Source organism: Eleutherodactylus coqui, chromosome 6, assembly GCF_035609145.1.
Source record: "Eleutherodactylus coqui strain aEleCoq1 chromosome 6, aEleCoq1.hap1, whole genome shotgun sequence".
NCBI lineage: Eukaryota > Metazoa > Chordata > Amphibia > Anura > Eleutherodactylidae > Eleutherodactylus > Eleutherodactylus coqui.
In genome coordinates, this window is record NC_089842.1 from 10,587,802 (window position 1) to 10,606,496 (window position 18,695).

General features: G+C 42.4%; 1 protein-coding gene across 1 annotated transcript in view; it reads left to right on the forward strand.

The window, feature by feature from the left end:
- The first annotated feature begins 710 nt into the window (after positions 1–710).
- The window catches only part of LOC136571980 (serine/threonine-protein kinase SBK2-like), a 38,650-nt gene continuing 20,665 nt past the window's right edge, over positions 711–18,695 (forward strand). The window contains exons 1-2 of the mRNA XM_066572603.1: positions 711–745; positions 16,066–16,241. Of these exons, the coding sequence (XP_066428700.1) occupies positions 16,076–16,241 (166 nt within the window). The 5' untranslated portion in view covers positions 711–745; positions 16,066–16,075. The remainder of the gene's footprint in view (positions 746–16,065; positions 16,242–18,695) is intronic.

Consider the following 18,695-nt stretch of genomic DNA (forward strand, 5'->3'; position numbering starts at 1 on the left):
TCAACTCAAAAATAGTTCTTTTAATCGAGCCATAACAGAGTTTGCCGTTAGAAAAACTGGAAGATGCATTTCCTGAATGACGAATTGCTGATCTTATTCCATCCTGCTTGGGTTGTGGTTGTTTTGTAAACGGGTAATAGTCGAAAATTAATTGTAAGCACGACCGCTCCACCTGTGACCTGGTATTTGCTTACGGGTCGTTATTTTGCATATTCGATTTGAAGGGTCTCAAATTGTGCCTAGGATCCAGCACCCTCTTCACCCAGCCCTGCCCCTACCCATGATGCCTGATGTTTTCACTGTGCAGCATTTTCAGATCTGCAGAAGTACCCTCGGCTTCGAAGAAAATCAGACGCTTCCTTTTAATGCCCATGCACACAGAACAAAAGTCTACTTTTTTAACTGAAGAGCACTAAACACATGGCCCTAAAAGAAAAAAAATACCTAAGCACTTTTTTTTTCCATAGAATTCTCGAAGGACTGTGAATTTTTGATTTTTTCTTCTAATTCTTTACAAATAATATTTTTCAAAAACTGTCTGTAAACTGGAAGCTTAATAGTTAACATGTCATGAAATCGGAACTGAGACACAACATCCCTTCAGCTCTTTGGCAAATGCAGTAGAGTTGGTCAGTACAATTGGCAGAGGACCAGAATGTACGCATAGAAAGATAGATTGAAAGCACTTTCAGAAGCAGACGCCGAGCAGCAGAAGTCATACGGAGGCAACTCATCAGGTGAAAAGGTGAGAAAATGTCCAGGTACCAAATAGCTGCTCGTTTTCACGTCTAATATCTTTACTTCATTAAGTCTGATGTTTTTTCTTATTATCCGTGAAGTTGAATGGGGCGAGCGCAGCTCTTGTACAGCTCTTCAAACATAGTACTAATTAGACGGGATAGCTTTGTAGTAAGCCATAGCACAGTGCCATAGATTATCTAGTAGCCTCAGGTTAACATAACTGCTTCAATTAGCTAAAAGGTCAATCGATTAATGTCACGGTGTTACTTATGGCGCACTTTAGGGATTAATGAGGCACAAAAAGTTTGCATTTTTAAATTTAAAAATGTATCTAAAAATTACAAAAATGCAACTTTTTGTGTTTTGGAAATTAGCATTTTCTATGTTGTTAAATGGAATCATCTCTGCTAAACTTTCTTAGTAGGATTTAAGTTTTTATATCTTCTGCACTTTATACCGTACAGTACATACTTGTGTTTTCTGGTGTCAAGTGTGGCTACATTTCCAAAGAGACAGAAAGTAAGAAAATCCTAAAAATGTGTCGTTACGTAAGTTTTATTATAATTTATACATTTAATGAGAAATTTAATTTAGGATTTTAACATTTTTCCAGAATTTTACATTACTGCAATACTGAGTATAACAAGCAGTTCTAACCGTTCCACCCTGTGACTGCTGACATCAAATCGAATTTGAATTTCAAATTCTAACTTCCATTGTGTAATAGGAATTAGGACGAAAACACTTAATAGGATGCTTGAAAATGAAATGTGTCGAATTTTGAAAAAGCAGTCGAAAATCTATAGAAAAAAGTCTGCAATTTAAAAAAGTGTCTCAACTTTAATTCTATACTTTCTTTGTTCTTAAACATACATTTTTAGAAATAATTAAAACTTCATCTGCAAATATAAAATATGTTCCTTTTGTGATACAGAAGATTCGAATCTTAATGTAAGCTTTCATATTCATGATAGGGATACAAAACTTAAAAACGTCTTCCAGCAAAATTGGGCTTTTTTAGAAAAAAAGAAAAAAAAGAAAAGAAATCTGTAATAAATGGTGACCGGCAGTTTGTTGTTCCAGTTGTCACTGCATTTAGAATATTAGTGCCTAATGTGCGGTATGACACAATGCTGGAAATGTTTGCTGAAACCCAGCTTTGGGGCTTATTTAACAGAGGAAAGGTACTTTAGCGGCTCCTTCACGCACACATTTCTTCAGGGTTTTTTAAGTGCTTGTTAAAAAAAATGCCATGAATTTCGAGAAATTTTTAATGGTATTTTACAAGCATTTTTGCTGGAGTTTTTTTATTTTGTAGTTTAAAAAAAATTTTTGTCCTTTTTTTAAAGTCCTATAAAGAAGCCTATTAGAAAAACCCCAGGTTAAAAACACATTCATAGTGTGCTATACTTTGAATAAATCCCACTACGAACACCAAAAATGCCCAAAATGAAGGCGCGTTGTCTGCAGCCGGGTTTATATTTCGGTATAGACTTTAAAGTAAAATCTGTCTGCAAAAAAAGTATAAATAACTTTGTTAAAAACACCCAAAAGAAAAAAAAAATCATAAAACCTGTGCATGAAACCAGCAAAATAGCAATAAGCGTACTACTCCCGCATGCTTGAAATCAAGCCATTCACAACTATTGTCTCACAGTACACATTTTCCATTTCACTGGTGCCAAATTGTGAAATTCCATCAGTCAATCCAGACTCTAAATTGGGCATGTAATGCGCGATAAAGGAGCCCTGCACTGTGTTGCTGGCACCATTATCAGCATAGAAGCTCTACAAAACAGACATTGAGCCAGCTCACCTACCATAGCGCTACTGCTAGGAAATCTAAAGAGTGTAAAGGCTTAAAGGGAATGGATCGCCTATATATTTTTTCTAATTAAAACCAGATATGAAGCATTTTCTTTTTTTTTTAATGTTTTTTATTTTCTGATTGTAGATTTTTTTAAATTGTATTTTCTGTACTATTTCTTTGACATAAATGACCATCTTGTCTGAGCTGCACTTTACAACATTTATGTTTTACAACAACCTCATGGGCCATTGACAAAGTGGGACTCATTGACTGTTATAGGACAGTGTTGGGGGCTTGCTCTTTGACACGTACATAGGTCACTGTGGAGGGAGGGGAGGAGGTAAGCTGTGATCATCACCTAATATGAAGGGAGAATCCTGTGTTATCTATATATAGGTGTAACATTTCATTATAACCCTGCTTGTGATTATAGTGTGTTGACTGCTGAAAAGTGATGTCTTTAGAACCAGACGTGTTGGACTATCATTAGGTTTTTTTGTCAGTATGAAAACTACTGCATTTCAGGATTTTTAAAATATAGATTGTGACATGGAAAATTTAAAATAATCACCAAAAATATTTTTTAACATAGAAACTAGATTTATAGAAGAGGTCATTTTTTAATGACACATTCCCTTTAATATCAGTAAAGCTGGCCATGCACCTTCAATAGCTGAAGACTAAAAGCTATACCTTATGACTCCTTCCCCCTCATACACGTGTATGCTTGGTTCTCAGTGGGGAGATGGAAATAAGTACCTCTAATAGAGGCTTATCTCCCTTGAGAGTAAAGGATTTGGCATGTTGTCATTCATTATACCTGATGCTGTTTTTCCCAACATATGCAAAACAAATGTTGACCAAAAATTTAATACGCATTAGAAAGCCATCCGGTCCGGCTGACATCGAAGGGTTGAACCAACCTTATTCTAATGTACATGTCCCTTTGAAGGGTGCTTTCACACGTGCTGATCAGCTTTTTGATGCATATTTTAAGGTCAAGAGGCATTTTGGGTTTACTGCTGGTAACAATCTGAGGAGCCTTGAACCCCACCGGCTGTGGCCAGTTCAAAAACACAGACACCATATCTTGATTCATGCCTCCAGAAGAAATACTGAACCCTTGAACAATGAGCTCTTGCTTCCTGAATGAGCATTTCTTGAATTTGGCATATAGGAAATTTTCATTAGACCATTGCAGCACAGAATAGATGTGCAGTTAATGGGTCTTCATGTCCCTGGAGTTGATACAAATATCAAGACAGAACAGTAGGTACTAGTTCAGGATATTCTGGAAGAACGCATTAATAAACTGTTGGAAGACAGCAAGAGAACTGCAACAACTGAAGGGCATTACTATATATATATATATATATATATATATATATATATATATATATATATATACTGTATATATATATATATATGTCATGAAAATAGTCTTCCACTCATGTCCCTCCTTAATCCAAACCAGAGTGCGTACTCCACATAGATCCAATTTATTTTAGAAAAAAGTCTACCTCTGAGTAGCACAATCGTAGGTGCAATATATAGGTAGAGTCTCAGCCTTTTGCTGAAGAACACATCCACGAAGTTCTGAGTGCAACCAAGGGCCAACAATAAAGGCCCAAAAGAAACTCCTGGAAACAGAAGGGTCCCCAATGGATGATCTGACCAAATGACCAGTCTACTGCTGGACAAGAGCACTAGACTATTTGAATGATGGAGGGCCAGAAATGAATTATCTATATGGAGGACCCCCACTTGAAAGTGGACTGTAGCAGTTTGGTGACAGACATGACCTTGTAGAATAGGTGAACCAATGATGGAGTTAAGATGCAGGGCTTCCTGAAGGGACACCAGAGAAATCTGAAATTTCTTTGTAAAAGATTAATCAACAAGGTTCTCAACAGCTCCAGAGTCTATAAAGGCAAGTCGAGATTTGTTAAGAGTCTTGAAATGTAAAGTGAATGAAAACAGCAATTTTTTTTATTAGAGAAAGAAATAGTCTATAGGTGATTTTCCTGCACTTACCTGGGCCGTTGGGCCTTGGAGTTTTTTGGCTTCATTGAGTGAAGATGCCCTTGTTTGCCAACAGTACAAACACAGCCCTTGTGTTAATGAGTTTTCTCAATAGCAGGGAAGAGCAACCCATGGGCTTATCAGGTCCCACAGATGGAGGATTAAGGCTGGAGCAATTGCAAGGATACTGATAGGCACATTTAATGTAACTTTGACCTTTCCCAAATGGAGATCCACTCTGATAGCTAAGGAAATGAGGCCAACAGGAGCTGAAGTAAGATCATGCCCTGCCAATTCACCCTTAATGTGACTAGATGACCCTTCATATAAAGCTTTCGCCAAAGCCATGCCAGTTCCCAAGTCATGGTATAGAATTTGTTGGCAACCAATGGAACTGTTGAGCACAGAGTTTCAAGAACAATAAAGCAGAGACTTCAAAGAAGGTTTGTCGAGGTTCCTCAAAAGGTTTCTGAAACAGCCAAGATGGTGGTCAGGGATGACTTAATTGGATTGCCTTACTCCCAACATTCAAGAGAGGGCCTAACTAGAGAGCAACAAGATCATATAATATATTTTGGCATGATCAGAAATCACAGCTTAAAGTGTATGGTACACTGGTTAATAAACCCTCTACAGGCCAAAGAATCCCCATCATACTGTGGAGAGTCATCAATATTCAGGAAGGTAGACACAGACGTGTTTTTTAGAATCCATGGCTTGGCTTTCCTGTTGAGGTCATGTACTGCAATATGGATTTTCTAAGCTACATTCTATTTGACACCGGCTAGACTGGGGTGTGGAGTCTAAGTCACCCCTTGGGCTTTACCCTTAGCCCTCACAAGGAGGAACAGACATTGTAGTAGGAGTCCCAGATTTCTGTCCCCAGAACAGTCTTGGATTGGTGGCAGTAGTACTGATGAAGCAATGTCATGGCTAAAAATGAATCAGGAGTAGAAAACAAGGTACCAGGCAGGTAAGCCAAAGGACACGGCAGGAGCAAAATCAGGGACAAGGCCAAAGTTTGGATAAGATTCAGAAGTTAAATGAAATAATGCAAACAAACAAGAGCCAGAAAAAGATTTAATGTTCCATGAAAGCTTTACCTCTAAATACTCTGAGCGTGATATCATATTTGTGTGCAGGTTGCCTTGGCACCCTAATACCGCCACGCACCCATAGCAGAAGAGCAGGAGCAGCAAAAGGAGGAGCCATCCAGCTGCCAGCATGTCAAAATGTATCTTCCTTGCTCTTTATTCTCTTATTTTGTATATTTCAGTTTTTATCACACTTGATTTGTTCAGCATTTTAGACATTTATGGGACTATTTCAGAATTGAATCACAAAGTTAGTTAAGTGTAATAAACTGTAAAATTAAATCTGTTTTAAAATTTTCTTTAAAGAAAAACTTTTTGGAAAAAAAAACCTACAAGACACGACACATAGCCAAAGCTAAAAACATTTAAAAAGATGGCAAATATGATTAAAAACCATGACAATAAATAAAGAACAATGCTCAGCAAATGTATCCGGTGGGGCACTGCCATCTCCTATCAGACGTATCAAATGTCTATAAATGTTTGGCAGTAAAAAAGGCTGAAGCGCACCTATAATATACATGTCTGTGCAGCACATGTGACCTTTATGAAACTTTGTAACCATAACCATAACTTTAAAGGGGTTGTCCCGCGCCGAAACGTTTTTTGTTTTTTTTAATAGCCCCCCCGTTCGGCGCGAGACAAACCCGATGCAGGGGTTTAAAAAAAAAAAAAACGGATAGTACTTACCCGAATCCCCGCGCTCCGGTGACTTCTTACTTACCTTGCGAAGATGGCCGCCGGGATCTTCACCCATGGTGGACCGCAGGTCTTCTCCCATGGTGCACCGTGGGCTCTGTGCGTTCCATTGCCGATTCCAGCCTCCTGATTGGCTGGAATCGGCACACGTGACGGGGCGGAGCTACGAGGAGCAGCTCTCCGGCACGAGCGGCCCCATTCAGAAGGGAGAAGACCGGACTGCGCAAGCGCGTCTAATCGGGAGATTAGATGCTGAAATTAGACGGCACCATGGAGACGAGGACGCTAGCAATGGAGCAGGTAAGTGAATAACTTCTGTATGGCTCATATTTAATGCACGATGTATATTACAAAGTGCATTAATATGGCCATACAGAAGTGTATACCCCCACTTGCTTTCGCGGGACAACCCCTTTAAGCTTCCAGACCCCGATGCAAAATCTGTAATAGATTATCTACCTAATATGCTAATACTGATGGCTTCTAATATGTCAGGGTAACATAGTGTGGAAGGCTGAAAAAAGACCTATGTTCATCTAGTTCAGCCTATTACCCCATCCTCAATGTTGATCCAGAGGAAGGCAAAAAAAAATCAATGAGGTAGAGGCCTATTTTCCTAATTTGAGTGGGAAAAATTTCTTCCAGACTCCAATCCGGCAATCAGAATAATCCCCGACCCTTCTCAATAATTAGTAATATAATATATAATATTAGTACACTCCAGGCCCATCTTTTGGGTGATTTTTGAGCAATAATCATGTGCTTTTTTACAGTGCAAGGTGGTCACTCAAACGTTGAGAGATCATCTTGCGCTCCGAGCGGGGGATGCAAAAGACAAGCGGGGCCGCTTGTCTTCTGCATCCAGCTGTTCTCTGCTCCGAGCGCTCTCCTGTTATACAGCCGAGCGCTCCGAGCGGGGGATGAAGAACACAGCTGGACCGCTCTGTTCTTCATACCCCGCCTGTCTTCTGGGAGCAGGATACAGCTGAAACAATAGTATCAGCTGTATCCCGCTGTGAATTCCTGATAACTGATCGCTGATCTTTCAGCATGCTGAAAGATCAGCGATGGCTTAACAAAAACTGCAGGATGTCAGTGCAGTTAGACACAACGATTATTGCTTAAAAGACGGCTTTGAGCGATTTTTGAGCGAAAAGGGCCTTTAGGATTGTCACCCACTATGGCTGCTGAATCACAATTTAAAAAACATTATGCTGCACTTCTACATTTGACCACTGGGGATGCTATTTTGGCCTTAAAGGGGTTGTCCCGCGCCGAAACGGGTTTTTTTTTTTCTCAATAGCCCCCCCGTTCGGCGCGAGACAAACCCGATGCAGGGATAAAAAAAACAAAAACGGGTAGTACTTACCGAATCCCGCGCTCCGGTGACTTCTTACTTACCTTGCGAAGATGGCCGCCGGGATCTTCACCCACGGTGGACCGCAGGTCTTCTGTGCGTTCCATTGCCGATTCCAGCCTCCTGATTGGCTGGAATCGGCACACGTGACGGGGCGGAGCTACGAGAAGCAGCTCTCTAGCACGAGCGCCCCATTCAACACAGAGAAGGAGGACTGCGCAAGCGCGTCTAATCGGGAGATTAGACGCTGAAAATTAGACGGCACCATGGAGACGGGGACGCTAGCAACGGAACAGGTAAGTGAATAACTTCTGTATGGCTCATAATTAATGCACAATGTACATTACAAAGTGCATTAATATGGCCATACAGAAGTGTATACCCCCACTTTGTTTCGCGGGACAACCCCTTTAAATCTTGCCCTTTACCAAGACAACAGGGAAATACAACCAGTACTTGAAGATTGTGACTTGTTCTAGTCTTGTGTTTCTTTAGAACCGTCTGTTCTTGCTCCTTTTCTGAGTTTGCTTCCACCTTGAGTCAGACCTTCATGCTGTGCGCCATTTGCTCTTCTTAGGGACCTTTCATACGGGATGCAATAGGCTGCATGACGCACCGCAAGCTGTGGTAGATTCTGTACCAAAATCTGCAGGCTGCCTACAAATTTTGGTGCAGAATTGAAAATGGCTTAAAACCTGCCTGCAATTCTGCATCAAAATCCACAGTTAGACCTGCGAATTTTGGCCTGGAGTTCTGCAGCTGCGGATTTGGCTGCGTCTTGCGGCGTAATTCCATCCTGTGTGAAAGGCCCCGTAGGCTATTGGATTTCTGCAGCTCTTAAGCAGTATCGTAATTGGATTCTCTAGCTAAGTCTATAAAATCTGCCGGGAAAATGAGTCTGGAGGTTGATGTAACCAATATGTTTGCTTACTAACCTTTGTGCTGATCCGCCATGATTGAAGATTACATGTTTGGCATTTACAGTTCACACCTAACATCTGCTGCTTTGGACAAACTACTCAAGATTTACAAAATATTGTAAAAGATCCAATCAAGCGGCTCAGCAGGCCAAGATCAAATCCTGGAACTTCAAAATTGATCTGCGAGTCCAGCCTTTCCGACCAACCATTCGCTTCCACTTTAACCCTTTCCAATCCACTGTCTGACCTCTGAAGACATTATGATTTAAGGTTGTACAGCTCCAATGTTGGAAAACGTCCATTGGGGTTCTCTTACTGTATATTGCCAGCCTCTCTGCTGTCGGAGCCTATCCAACATGTCACCTCATGCAGTACTGGCTTTAGCCAGCAGATAGCGCTGTTGTATAACGCCAGAGAAAGAGTAAGCCCCCCTAGGAAAGCCAGGATACAAATTGGACTGGAAAGGGTTAATATCCTGGGGACTTTGGCAGGTAAGGCCGCCCGCACACGACCGGGTTTGAATTGCAGAATCTGTGATCGTCAAAATCAAACCCATAGAGTATCCGCATGTCTGCTCACATGAGCGGACAACGACTCTGATTTTGGATTCCACGTGGACGGCGTCCATTGATGTCAATGGAAGCCATCTCACTTGTGGAAAGGTCGCGGATGCCGCGTTATCACATGGCGATGACACTGGAACAGCAGGAGTTTAAAAAAAAAATCTGTACTGTGCATTTCCAACGGCAAGCCGTGCGGACCCTCCGCAGTACACAAGACAAAATACAGGCATGCGCGGATGCCAGCCGGCACAAGGTCGGATTCCGCTGCAAGCTCCCACATGTGGAATCCGACCCATTTGTGTGCAGGCGGTCAAACATGGATTCATCAATCGCTGCCGGTTATACCTTGGTGCATAACCTGCTCACTTGCCTACTGATAGAACAAAGATCTTGGGTAGTATTAGGCTTCTGACAAGACTACAGCGGGGCAGGCCCTCATATAGAAACTAACGATGCTCGGGAGCCGGTCCAAATAGACCTTTAACCGCGCTGCTAAAGAGATTTCCTTATCGCCATTTAGTTCTGTAATCTGTCCCGCTGCCGTTACAATCTGCCTTTGAAGTTTTCCCGCAGTGTATTAACATGAGTTGAAGACAGTCAGGCTTCTCCTCAGTGCCGGGCCGGGCCCACCCTCAGTGCCAGGCCGGGCCCACCCTCAGTGCCGGGCCGGGCCCACCCTCAGTGCCGGGCCGGGCCCACCCTCAGTGCCAGGCCAGGCCCACCCTCAGTGCCAGGCCGGGCCCACCCTCAGTGCCAGGCCAGGCCCACCCTCAGTGCCAGGCCAGGCCCACCCTCAGTGCCAGGCCGGGCCCACCCTGCTCTTCGTTGATTTCTCTTCTTCTCTGGAAGGCCACTCTCATACATGCGTTTTCTTTACCGCGATTACCACGGTGTTTTAAACGGCGCAGTAATTGCGATGTAAAGCTCCCATTGATTTCAATGGGGCCTCACAAACATGTGCTTGATCGCGGTGTTTTGCTCTATTTTAACGCACCTCATCAAAATAATGGGGTGTGCTAAATCCCGAAAACAATAGTAAAATTGTAACAAAACACCGCAATCAAAATCACTGTTTTTTGCCGGCCACATGTGTAAGGGGCGGTAATCCTGCACAGCTGCCATAGCAAACACTGCTCGCGCCTGCACACCTCCCTTGCTTGCTGAGACTTCAGTGGCGCACTGCACCCCGGACACAGTGGGTGTAACGATCACCATGTGCTGCTGAGGTTACCACTAGTGAAGGAGACCCGAGGCGTGCGGGCGCAGGCAGGCTTTGCTACTGCGCCTGCACAAGATTACAGCAAAGAGACGTCAGCCTGCATGCCGATCCCCGCCGCGGCGCTGAGAGAAAAATCTCACTTTTTTCAGATCATTAGAAAACAGAGTGGAAAAGTTGAAAAGCAGATTGTAAGGGTCCCGGGGCGGATTACAGAACCAGATAGTGATAAGGAAATCTCATTAGCAGCGCAGTTAGAGGTTATCGTAGATTGCATTATAAATACTTGATGACAGGTTCTCTTCAATAGCAGTCGTGAACCAAGACTTTTAAGTGGTATGAAATGGCAGAAGGGAAACTTTTGGCTCTACAGCAGGGTAGGCGCTCCGCTGATGAATTGAGAAGGTGGGTAATTAATACTGAATGGAATAATGCTGCAAAATCCAGTGAACTTAAAGAGATTGTGCCAAGATGCACCCTCACCCCTCCGGAATGTGGGGTTCGGGGCGAACAGCTGATCACCCTGGATTCTGCTATTGGCCCCCCTGGCAATCAGCTGATTTCGCTGGGGAATGTCATAACATTTCTGCTACTGGGTCATACAGGGGGGGTCCTAACAGACCATATGAATGGGGTTTGTGCTCTTGGCATAACCCCTTGAAGGACAAGCTAGCATGCGCAGGTGCTCCCACAGACCATGCTGTGCTGGCTGCTTCTTACAGCTCACACCCGCTTACAACAGCTTTGATCAGCCCCTCCCCCCTCCCCCCAATCACAGCTGTTAACCCTTTAAATACCCCAATTAGAATTTTGGGTCCCAAATGGCCCCTTTGCCAAGATATCGTTCGGTTGCCATGGCATTCAGGGGCCTTCTAAAAGCTTGTAGGGCTGACATTTCAGATTGCCTATGGTGTGGCTTGATAGACTGCCTGTTAGATTGCGGTATAATGTCATAATGTGGTATTATCATACTGCAGGAGCAATCAAAAAAAAAAAATCGCAAATTCTTAAAATAGTTTTTAAAAAGTTTTATTATAGAAAAAATAAACGGTACTATAAGTTTACCAAAAAATCAATTAATTAAAAATGAATAATAATAAGAAGAAGAAAATAAAATTAAAAAAAAACATATTTGGTATTGCTCCAACCACAAAAGTCCAATTTATCAAACTAATGCATTATTTATCCCACACAATGAACATCATTAGAAAAAAAACTTTAGAGGTTTGTTTTTTTGGTCACCCCGTCTCCTAGAAAAAAAACGTAATAAAAAGTGATCTAAAAGTTCTATGTACTCCAAGGTGGTACCAATAGAAACTACAGGAAGTCCCGCAAAAAATGAGCCTCCACACAAACATGTCGACAGAATAAGAGAAGTTATGGCTGTCAGGAGACGGCGGCAGAAAATAATTTCCATTTTTTCCAAAGATATTTTATATTTTAAAAATAGTCCAGCAAAAAAAAAAACTACAGAAATTTCGTATTGTATTAATCGTACTGACTAGAGATGAGCGAGCGTACTCGGGTGTTTTTGCGAGTAACTGTCTACTCGAACAAAAAGATTCGGGGGGCGCCGGGGGTCGGGGGTGGCGTGGTGGCGCGGGGGGTAGCAGTGGGGAACAGGGGGGAGCTCTCTCTCCCCCCCCCCCCCACTCCCCTCTGCAACCCCCCGCTCACCCCCGGCACCCCCGAATCTTTTCGTCCGAGTACTCAGTTACTCGGAAAAAGCGGTGCTCGAGTGCAAAAAAAAAATGGCCACGCCCTTAAGGGGTTAAAGGATATATTTAAAAGAAGGAGGGGAGAACAAGGTTCTAGTGCACAAGTCCCCCAACACTGACAAAACTCTAAACTGCCAGGTAGTCAGAGAAAAGGAAAAATCATTGGAGTTAGTAGAACTTGCTGAAAGGTTTCCAAGTATCTCCTTAGGGCAGAGCCCTTACTCACTGAGTCAAGCAGCAATTCAGCAACTTACTCTTTGATCCATGCAGCAGGCTCACAGCATATGGAACAGACGGTCCTTTGAAGGTAACAAGGACCAGCTGGGAAGTATAAGCCACCTGACGGTCTGAGCCCCAGCAAGCAGCGCTGTACTGCAGGATAGGCTCATAGGGGATGCACACCAAAGGCTCCAAGGGCTATGGGAACAGCCACAGCGCTCAGTCCGCATGTAGCCAATGTCGCAGTGTAGGACTAAGATGGCGACTGTGATCCCAGTACTCAGCGGCAGGCCATGAACAAGTCTACTAGGTGCTGGAGAGTCTTCCTGGCACAGCTCAAGAATCTCTGATCTAGAAGAGGCTCTTCTGCATTTGAACCTCACGGGCCACATAAAATGATATGGCAGGCCACATTCAGTCTGCGAGTCTTGAGTTTGACCCATGTGTTCTACAGTACATAGAAACTGTAGATGGGTCCCCGCTAAGCCCTGCCCAGTTGATCAAGAATTTTAGCCTATGATAATGATAGAACCTAATGACCAGGAGGTTTTATCTTTCACATTAACTTTATCCCACTTTCAATTAATTTTGGGAACGGTGTGCTTGCAAGTACAGAATCTCACAATTGACTAAAAAAAATCAAAAAATTGTCTCTTCAACTGTAAAACTACTTTGCAACGACTTTACCAAAATAACCCCATGAAAAGGTTTTATGGGATCTTGAAGGACCTTACAAATTACCACCAGTATATGAAGAATTTGCTGGCGGTGGTGACAAGAAAAATACCGATAAACCTCCTCTACATTGACTTTATAATTTCCAATTGAACTGATACATGGAGCAGCTATGGTTTTTTTTGGATGTGTATACCCATTGGCAAAGCAAGAACTGTAAGTTCATAAAAAACACATGATCATTTAGCTAAAAGGTTTAACTGTCATCATCAGCAAGTACACAGAGAATTTTTGTTAAGAAGAAAAATGCTTTGAGAATTTGTATTGATTATAATAGATTAAACAAAGCCACAAACAAAAACTGTGATTCCTGAGTTTGTCAAAAAAAGATCTTCGCCGAATTAGATCTTTGAGGTGCATATAATTTGATCAACATTAGACCCGGTTATAAATGGAAAACTACATTTAGCTCATATTATAAACATCATGAATAGTATCCTAGTGATAATGGTCCTAGTGACCATTCAGGTCCTAGTGATAGCCATGAAAGACGTCTTCCACTCATGTCTTTCCTTAATCCGAATCAGACTGGGTACTCCACGTAGATCCAATTTTAATAACTCTACCTCTGGGACGATCAAGAACAGAGTGACACAATCGTAAGAGTGATTTACAGGAAAAGTATTTGCCTTTTGGTAAAGAACACAAGCACAAAGTCCTGCTACAATGGTGAAATCTTGGTTGGAAGGGAATAAGTGCAAACAAGAGCCAAAAATGCAGGACCAAAAAGCAGTTGGGTGTCCAATGGATGATGTGACCAAATGACCAGTCTACCGCTGGACAAGAGCACTAGACTATCTGCACAATGGAGGGCCAGAAATGAATTTTTCTTCTGAAAGTGGACTGGAACAGTTTGGTGACAGACATGACCATGTGAAATAGGTGAACCACTGATGGAGTAGAGATGCAGGGGGTTCTGAAGAGACACCAGAGAAATCTGAAATTTCTTTGCAGAAAATCAATAGATAAAGTTCTTCAAAGCTCCAGAGTCTATGAAGTCAAGTCAAGATTTGTGAAGAGTCTTGAAATTTAAAGCAACTGAAACTGCCAATATTTCATTAAAGAAAATGTCTACAGGAGATTTCCAGGGCATTCACCTGGCCGGTGGAGCTTTCTGGCTTTATGGAGCACATGGACAGTTGAAGATGTCCCATGTGCCAACAATAGATGCACAGCCTTTGGGTCAACTAATGAGTTTTCTCTTGCAATGACAGGCCTATGAATGACTGCCTGTTTACTCTGATTGTATGTGGTCGGACCAAATGATCTCCTTCCGGCTCCGCTTCCATTCACTAAAGAATCCCTGCTCCTGTGTGAAAACACGAGTGACCATTGATGGGATGACTGTCGAGCGCTGAAGCATCTGACAGTTGTCCCATGTAAAAGGGCCCTAACTTTGGACTAGCTTTTATTGTTAAATTGGATGCTACAGATAGTGTAGTGGGGTTATTCTATCACAAAGTACAGGACAGAAGGTTTGCTACATCTTTGCGCTTATTTCTCTTGACATTTGATCTCTTTGGAGAAGATGTTCAGGCAGTATCATACATAGAAGACAGAGGACCCTATAGCAAAGATCGAAATGAGCCCTATTTTAATGTGTTAGATTTTTGAACCTAGGACATAAAGGTCTGTTTGTTTTCCTCTCCAATCCCTTTCCATGACCCTTGAGATGGTTCCCAATCTATTTGTTTTAGAGCCATTCAACTTCTTTGGAGAGGAAAGTTCTGCATTGGTTCCAGCCACCAAGTAGAAAAAGGGTATGAGACCAAACCCTGTGGAGCTGCTTGTCTCCATGGGCCCCATAGCAGCTGCATGGTCTGCATCTATGATGTGGATGCTCTTGTATTCAGGGAAGACCTAGGACAAGGAAAACAACGAGCTGGTAGCCATTATTGCTGCTTTCCAGGAATGGAGACATCATTTAGAAGGAACAGCTCAGCAAAAAGTGATTCTAACTGACCATCATATTCGAGAATCTGTCAGGTCTACAAAATGCTTGTATTCCCACCAAGCTAGGGGGGTTTGATCTTAATCACTTCAACTTTGTAATCTCTTAAGGACTTGGTGCTCAAAATGGTAAGACTCATGAATAACTCCCACTCAGCAGTACCGCAGCCAACTACTCCAATGTCCAGGGAGTGATCCACAACAAGGATGTAAGGGAAGCATACACTCTGAAACACTCATAAACACTGCCTTTTGTTTGCAGACACAGTAAGATTTAAGGGTTAACTGACTTTTCAGATTATCTGCCAGGTGTGTTCATGAGGAATAATAATATTTCTAGCCATTACATGACTTGCATTCTACTTTAATCAGCAGTTTCCCCTCTGCGGGCTGTATGTCTATTTCTCAGTCTTCCCTGAGCTGGTGCGTGGAGACCAGCTGTTATGGTGGTTCCATACATGGCACACATAGGAGAGTAGGACACCTTCTCTGTCTCTCTGTAGCACACAACCATATGTAACAACAATATGGAGCACATAATGCGACAGTAGTGCGCAGTGTAGCTATGGTTTCAGTAGTTGTAACACTATTTATATTTAGTATTGGCTGCAGCAGCACCTGTGTGAGTCCCTCTGCTTCTCTCTGACTCTGCAGCAGCTTTCTCCCCACCCGTCAAACTTCTATGGGCAGCATGAGACAGCATGTTTCTGTTACTAGAGATCTACTTCACTGGACAACAGGCAGTGGACTGCAAATTAGGAGGAAATGAGGCCCGCTAGAGGTCAGCACAAAATATCATTTTGGGTAAATAAAGGAATTGCACTTTTGCTAGTTATATTGGATATTACATAACCACAAGCTGTAATAAACAGTTATTGACTCTGTAAAGTGGTAAAATTAAGTCTCCCCCAGTTTATGGGCAGGATCTGAGAAATAAAAGAGTTGAAGTACTATTTGGTTATTAGGGGTTCATACTGAATATTATAACATAAGTATTAACATGTGATTTACTTGTATTTAGGTCTAGAGACATGGACCCAAACAATGGCACGATGGCCGAAAATCTGCTAGAGGACATGATGGAAATCACTGGTCAAAACCTCAATACAATAGAAGTAGACAAACATTACAAATTCATCAAGCAACTGGGAAAAGGCAAATATGGTCAAGTGACTTTGGTAATCCATCGCCAAAAAGGTAAAAATAAAGCAAATCATTTGAGCATATTTTAATAATATAATGTTAGAACATTTTAATTGCTAATCCTTCTTCGGATGGGCCCGTCCCAACTCCTGACTCTGATTGGGATAAGGCAATTTTGCTATCGCATAAGATGTCGTTGGCTTGTGTAGAGCAAGAGAAAAACTGCAAGCTGCTCACTAGGTGGTATCTGTGTCCAGATCTCATTCACAGTATTTTTCAGACAGTTTATGACTCCTGCTGACACTGCGGTACGGCAATACGCGCCATACTTCATATATGGTGGGACTGCCCAGATCTTAGGCCATTTTGGAGTCCAGTCTTCCTAATGTATGAAAAAGTGACTCATTGCTCATTTGGAATGACTCCTCAACTGGCCTTACTCTCTATTATACCAGGTAGCCTTTCTTCAGTAAAGGATATTTCTGCGTCACTTTTCAGAGGCTGCAAGGGCAGTGATTCCTAGGCATTGGCCGAGTATACAACCCCCTTCATTATTGAATTTGCTCAGGAAATGAATCATCCAATGTGTATTGAGGAGCTGGTGGCTGAGGGATCCCCTGATCCCAGTAGAACCCCAAAATAGTGGGTCTTATGGTCTTCTTTCTTGGACACCTCTGAATTTCAGAGTTTCTTGGAGACTGTCGTGTAAAGGCAAGCATTGTCTACCTACTTTCCCGTCCTCTTTTATTTTCTATAGAGTCTGCTGTTTTATATGTGAGAAGTAATGTGTATGTTGGAACCAGTAAGATGGGGTATGGAATAACCCACGTTGAAGCCAACCTTTTTTCTTCATTTATATATGGAATAACCCAACCCCTTTGGCTTACTAGATGGTCCTGGAATCTATTTCCATTTTCTTCATTCTGCAATGGACAAGCACCAGATGTCCATTACAGGAAGCTGAGCCACCGAATCCGTAAGGATGGTCTATTGTTACACGGACCACATGACATTGACATACAAGCTGATAGGCAGGGATTCCATCTTATGTACAGTATCTGTTATGGTTCGAACTGATGGACTATTTTACAACGGCCATAGTAGATTACAGACATGTTACAAGTTTTTGTCTATATGTGTACTGACTCATGTAACCAAGAGTTTACAAAGACCACATCACTATCTTGGTATAAACTTTACACCTCAGTCAGACAAAATGCAATTAGAAAGTCCATGAAAACAAAAAATATTTTACAAAAAGGGTGAGGCGACGTTAACAGCAAAAGGTAGACCACTAAGGCCCCTGTCCACGGCCGAGGCGCAATATCGCTAGTGATATTCCGCTGCGAGGGAGGAGGAAGGTCTTCGAGATGAGCCGATCTAATAGATAGGCTCATTGTGGAGAATGGCGGCAATAGCAGCATGCCGTGATTTAAATCCCACCAGCGGAGAATCGCTATGATTCTCTGGTCTTGAACGCCAGCATTGCGCTTTCCATAGTTAGCCTATGGAAAGCTTTATGGAGCGTGATCCGCGGGTGATTTATGACCAGTGGATCATCGCCCGTGGACAGGCAGCCTAAGTGGTATGAAATACAACATCTTATAATAAATCTGTCCATCATCAGGTAGATTGGAAATTAGGCGATTCAGACAGGTTTTTAATAAAACCTACAAACATATGGAACCCAGGGCAATCAGGATTAGAAGTGGAGGAAAAATCCCTCAGCTCTCTTGGGAAGTTTTACTTTGTGCTGCAACAAAGTCTTTCCCTTTGGCCACCAGTGCGCCATATGGTTTTAGAGATTTACGAATGCCACAGTGACAAACCAGCCACTTTGGAACAACCGAATGTTCCCACCGAAGATTGTTATTCTTATTATGTTGCCTGGACACAAAGGTTTTATCTGCAAGTATGTTATGAAGATGAAGAGCAGAAACTTGGAACATGCGAGAGATGAAGATACCGTTGTACGAGAAAACCCCACCGAGTTGGCAATGAGACACGGCTAGTCCAGCACGGATGACCGGCCTCGTTGGAAGTCACTCATTGCTTCATTTTCCCATCTAATGTGGATTCACACTGAAACTGATTGAAGGAAAAGTTGTCACGTAATCTTAGGCCGCACTCCGGGGTCATGGGGATAATTTCCATACAGGGAAGCTCAAATTGTGAGAGGGCCGGGGTCTCTTATAAGGGGGTCATTTAGTGTACATTGTGCAGGTTCAGAGTCCACAAAACTTTTACCATCTTACAAAGTAAAAAGTTTATAAAATATTTACTCTCGAAATTCCATGTCAATAGATACAGGGTGCAGTCAAAAAGACCGATTCAGCACTAAATCGTAATGCTGGTATCCTATATTGACATAAGAATAGTGTACTTGGATGCGCTACATGATGGGATGGTGCTTGGGCCCCTGGAATTCTCGGACATGGATTTCCATTTTGTGTTGTGGACCTTTTAAGAGAGAGAGAGTATAATCCATGTCTCGGGGCCCCCAAGGGT